The sequence below is a fragment of the Silene latifolia genome, chromosome 7 (assembly GCF_048544455.1).
Source record: "Silene latifolia isolate original U9 population chromosome 7, ASM4854445v1, whole genome shotgun sequence".
In the NCBI taxonomy this organism is placed as follows: Eukaryota; Viridiplantae; Streptophyta; class Magnoliopsida; order Caryophyllales; family Caryophyllaceae; genus Silene; species Silene latifolia.
Genome location: NC_133532.1, coordinates 126,566,726 through 126,572,451, shown reverse-complemented (window position 1 = coordinate 126,572,451; position 5,726 = coordinate 126,566,726). Strand labels below are relative to the sequence as shown.

General features: G+C 32.9%; 1 protein-coding gene across 1 annotated transcript; it reads right to left on the bottom strand.

Annotated features, from left to right (window-relative positions):
- Positions 1–386: 386 nt before the first annotated feature.
- LOC141591375 (protein DESIGUAL 2-like) lies at positions 387–2,692 on the bottom strand. Its single transcript, XM_074411685.1, has 3 exons — positions 2,472–2,692; positions 2,104–2,309; positions 387–854 (listed from the first exon to the last, which is right to left on the bottom strand). Exons 1-3 carry the CDS (start codon positions 2,583–2,585, stop codon positions 602–604), a joined length of 573 nt encoding a protein of 190 aa, XP_074267786.1. The 5' UTR covers positions 2,586–2,692; the 3' UTR covers positions 387–601.
- Between the last annotated feature and the right edge of the window lie 3,034 nt (positions 2,693–5,726).

Sequence of the window (5,726 nt, the reverse complement as noted above, 5' to 3'; positions counted from 1 at the left end):
TGGTAAACGGCGGATTGTGAAATTTTCAGCATATTCAAGGCTTTAAGCGTATTTGACTCATTAATCTACTATTTTGAGTGTTTGGTAAATGGCATGTTGAAAGAGTAGATTGGAGCTTAATCTACTGTTTTCCAATATGCTACTCTAACCAGCATATTCACATTAGTAGATTGTGAAATATGAATCCGTCAACAATTTACACATAGATACAACAGTCTATTAACCAAAATCTGCTAATTATCAAACACTTCTACTAAATCTGCTAATTGAAATATATTAGTCAAACTTTTTAATCCAATCTGTCATTTATTATCTGCTTAATCAATCTGCTTCTGCTAATATCAATCTGTTGAATACCAAACAACGCTTATCTTGGAAAATGGTGATTAACGAGTTATTTTAGTAGAATTATTTAAGTAATATATGATATATCACTTGGTTTTACAATAACATTTATGTAAATCGGTTTTATATACAAGAATTATTGATAAAACAATAATGACAACAATTCAGTTAATACAAAAGAATAAAGTGAATTAAAAGAATGGCAGCATTGCATATAGGCAAAACACAATCAATTGCATGAAAACAACAAGGGTTATCAAATATGAGGAGGCATAGAAGTAGGAAGAGGGTAAGGTCCAGAAGCTCTGTTTTGCCTGTATCTCCTTTCTTCCTCGGCCGAGGCGGCCGAAGATCCAACGTAATAAGCAACAATGAATAACCCATGAACGAAACACAAAATCCCTCCTATGATGAACAAGTTCTTGTGTGAGAATCCACATGTTTGACTTGATCTCGAGTTCGAGATTGTCCCTAGGACTAGTAGTGGCAAGGCAATGAACAATATGATCCTGCATTGTATGTACCACATTCGAATTATTAGTGATACTAATTACGGGTATTCATAAGTAGGGATGAGCAAAAAATATCTGATCCGAATTTTTTTTCGAATCCGATCCGAAATCCGAAAAAAAATCCGAATATATGGATACTATTTAAATTAGATATTTGATCCGATTTTTTCCGAATAAACTGGATCGGACGTGGATTGTGATTTTCTTACAACCGGATATCCGAATTCTAAAAATTTATATATAAAAAAAATGTATGTTTAGTTTATGCGGTTTTTAGACTAGTTTTGAAATTTGTAATAAAGACTTGTAATTTGAAATTTGTAATAAAGACTTGTAATTTATGCAATCGAGACTTGTAATTTATGCGATCGAACACGTTATCTTTTTTACTGGGTTGCAAAATGCGAAATGGAGCGAAATTGCCTTTAGTTTTACTCTGCTAATAGTCCTATACAACCCGCCTCGGTGGAATTTTTACCGTACATTTAAATCCGGGTTGAAACTGGTGTTCGAAATCTGGATATCCTAATTTTTGGATTCCAGATTTTCGGATATTCGAATTATTCGGATCGAAATCCGGTTTTGCTCAACACTAATGACAACTAATCGAGTTTGATATCAAAATGGTTTAAAGGAGAAGGCAATCCGTGAACTCACAAGTTTTCCCTCCAAAAAATATCTTTTTAATTAAGGAAACTATTGATAATTTAATTGTATTCATTAAATTAGGAAATTAATAATTATAATGGATTTTATTATATATTTCTTTTCACTAAAATTAATCTTCATCAATATATATAATTTTCACTAAATACTAAACTATAATATTTTAATTAAAGTATACACAATATTAACTATAAACCATCAGTTTTGTGGTATAAAAAAAACTTTTTGAAAAAAATATATTTAAGCATATTACTCAATTTACTTTGATTAATTTTCAGTTTTATTGTTTTTTTGCTCGAAATAAAATAAAACAAGAAAAATGAACAATTAATGAGATACCATTATTATTTTACAGTTCAATTTTACTCAATTTTCTTGAATAATTTTACGGCTCAATTTTTTTTCTCATATCAAAATATAATGACGTGAGATATGAATTTTTTTTTTGTACATAAATATAAAAAATTAATGAGGTGTTAATTTATTATGATTTAGTAATACAAAAATAAGAACTCTATAAATACCGCGCATTTATTGTGTGAGATCTAAACTAGTGATATATGAAAGCAAAAGTACATACCAAGATAAAATGAGGGAGCCTCCGGCGATTTGCCTGTTAGAGGAGGATCGCTCCCAATCCCCCCTAGATCGAATGCAAACACATCCACCGAGCACATTGGCAAATACGTGAGCTAAAGCGAGCAATATAGAAGCCGTTAATCCAAGCCTATATGCTTGAAAGCTTGGCTCCCTACATACGAATATCCCCACTTTCATATACCGCGCCTACAAAACAATCACTCGATTAGTAGGTCTGGCCTATACACATCAAAACTGAATAGCCTAACGAATGTTGCTGGTTTTGAAGCCAGATCATGAGTACCACGTCTGAAGGACTTTACCAGATATGCTAGCTGAAATCGAAATATAATAATAAAAGACAATTACCTTGTTTTGAGCTAACTGAGCTTGAATACCTAGAATTCCAGCTACAATGTCCATGACTATGAGCAAGAGACATACTAGAGGACCTACTTTATTTGCCATGCCCATCCTTGCCATTATTCAAATCAAAATTGACAAAAATTGTATACAATTCTACTTACAAATTAAGAATATTTGATTAATTAATACAAATAATTAAATAAATATAGAAGGCTTGGATGGTTATTATTGGACCAATATGTGCATAACTATTTATAAGGTTGCAAAACATTAGTAGGAAGTCTTTAATTAGAAGTAGAGAATATAGAATGATTAAAAATTGAGAAAAGCACATAATCTACATTTATTGATGGCATGAAGAAAAATCATAAATGTTGTAAACTTGAAATGATTCTAAAAACATCTTTTTTCTTCACAAAATTTGCTTTATTCTAAAATTGTTAACTCATTTTTTATTATGTGAGTTTTGGATTCTTTGCATGGGGAGCAAGGGAAGAAGGGTATTACCTCCAAATTAAGCAATGGTGCCATGTATTTATTTATTTATTTATTTTATTTTATTTTTGACAACAAAAGGAGAATAACTTACAAAGTATTACCAGCGACAATGGTGCCATGTATTAATGTCTATGTGTTTGAGATATCCTACAAGCCTACAATGCATAATTTGCAACATTCATGTACACCTTTTGATAAGATTTAAACATGTTATTTCACCTTAGAGACGCATCTTGATCTACGTAAATAATAAGGGGTCAAGACTTGAACATGTACTTTCATAGAAGAATTAATACTTATAGTCAACTAACGAGAAGAGTTCGAGTGATAATTTATTCATTGAAGTGCACTGGGGGCTGATCCTCTCCAACATAACTAAAGTCCTCCAATGTTTCACCTCCAAGTTATTAGAAATGTTTCATATTCACTCTATAGACGAATTCCATGTTATGTTTGTATATCTCCAACAATATATTGTTAATACCGGTATAAAGTGATTTATGCTTTATTTCCAGACTTAATTTCAGTTTAATTCACTTTTATTAAATTTAGCTCAAAAGTCGATTTAGCTTAAAATAACTTCAGCTCAGTTTCAATCCCAGATGAAACATTAAACAAATTTTGCTATCGTTCTTGTTGATTACTCAATACAACTTCTACTTGGCATAGGACATATCGGCTAATTACAGCTAAAACCATACCATGGACCGGGCCTATTCATGGGCTATTTTATTCGTTCCATATACAAACATTAGTGATTAGCCCATTAACTATATAAATTTATAGAAACACAAATTGTTCAATGAGACTGTCTTATACTATAAGACCGGTCCATTCACTATAAGGCCCAAAAAACTCAAAAGACTTGAGATACAAAACTGAATGATATAAGTATGTAACTGTTGTCGTCTTCTGAACTTCTTTAAAAAAACCCAATCCCATATCACCTGTGTCTTCCCCTTTACTACGCCATCTTTCAGCACGCCAAACGTTATGCTACCGATGCGACGATGCTAACAACCATTCAACCCCATCTTGACCTACTTACACTTATGGACGACTACTTCCACCCCAAGTCCTGACCTCAAACAGTCAAACAACGACATCATTTTCTGCCGCGCAACACCTCCGTACAAATTTTCATCTAAGGCTATGAGTTTTACCATAAACCACTAAGTTGTTACACTAAAACTGTGAGTCATTGTTTGAAATTGAAATTGAAATTGAAATCACAAATTTGAATTTGAAATTGAAATTGAAATTGAAATTGTCAGTTATAAAGTTAAAACTCTTCAATCTTAAACTAAATATATGCGCCAATCAAGTAGTAAGTACTCATTTGTAAATCACAAGCGACAAGCTACGTGTAAATGTTCTTAGTTTCGTTAAAACATAAGTTCTTTAACATAAATCTCAAAGTTCTCAACATAAAATAGGGAGTATTCAAAATGTCAAAGTTTTCAGCATTTAGAAGTGCCTATTCAAACTTTCCAAGTATGTCAAAGTTCTCAACATAACAAAGTGAGTATTCAAGTTAAATGAATAAGTTACCCCAAGTTAAAAGTAATAATTGCCGATTTCAGTTTCGAATCTGGATTTTTCAACATCAAATTTACGAACCTGATATATGGAACTCATACTTGTTGTTCATTGTGATTATCAATGATCATCTTCATTTAGTGTAGTTGATCGATGGAATGGAGAAGAGAGAAAGCCGACCGAATTTAATGACGTCGACATAAAGGATGTTGGGTCGTCGGCGAATATGTAGATAGCAGAGGCGGTGTTGAAAGGGTGGTTTTGGTGGCGGTAGCACCGGTGATGGTGGAGGTATATGCGGCGGGAGTTTATGGACACTTGGTTCTTACAGAGGGAGATTTCAATTTTTTTCCAGATGATCCTGGAAAGACGAAGCTTTTAATTTGTTAACTGTGATGTACTCCGTATAACTCTTTGTTGGGCTAACTTCTTCTATTGGACCCGTCCTATGCTATAGGACGGTCCTATAGGAGAGTTGCTGTTATAGAAATTATAGTCCAAATCCATTAAAATGTTTAAAAATCTCCATTGTAGAAGGTCTATTTAAAAAAAAAAAATCTCACAACTGATTATAAGTGGGGGAGAGGATTGTGAAGTTTTTTTTTGCCAAGGCCGTCAAAAATAAGATTTGTTGTTAAAATGTACTCATTCTATCCAATTCATCTGTAAATGATAAGATCTACTGTATATTTTAGATGTCAAATTTAGAACAGTCCGTCTTGCTTAAGACCGTCTTATTTTAGACCGTAATAAGACCTCTCATAAGTGAGAAGCACATGAGTGGTGGGACACCCCCATGTGCTTTCCCACTCAAATCCTAAATGAGTTTTTTGTGAGAGGAAATGATATCCGTCTGATCATTTCAGACGAATATGGCGGTCTGAAATAAGAATTTGTGAATTTAGAAAACTTTGAACGTATGTTGCTTCGAAAACCACCAAAAAGTAGATGTTATCAATGGATTGGAAATGAGGTGTATGTTTTTTTTCTTTGGGTCTTACGGAGCGTGGCACTTAATCACATTATAATAGAGGGAAAGGGCTGAGGGGAGATTCGAACCTGGGACTTATTGTCCACAATACCTTCGTCGTAACCATTATAAGGCTCTGTTTGGTAAAACTAATTGAAAAGGTAGTTGAAAACTGAAAAACTAACTGAAACCTGAAAAAGGTAACCGAGAAGGTAGCTGAAAATTAGGAACTGATAAAGTAGCTGGTTATA

Bases quoted from the DNA above. Each gene is read 5' to 3' on its own strand.
- LOC141591375 (XM_074411685.1), bottom strand. From the start codon at position 2,585: ATGGCAAGGATGGGCATGGCAAATAAAGTAGGTCCTCTAGTATGTCTC. The intron at 2,310-2,471 runs GTAATTGTCTTT...ATTGTTTTGTAG, and splicing joins CTCAGTTAGCTCAAAACAAG to GCGCGGTATATGAAAGTGGG. The intron at 855-2,103 runs GTATGTACTTTT...CATACAATGCAG, and splicing joins GGCTCCCTCATTTTATCTTG to GATCATATTGTTCATTGCCT.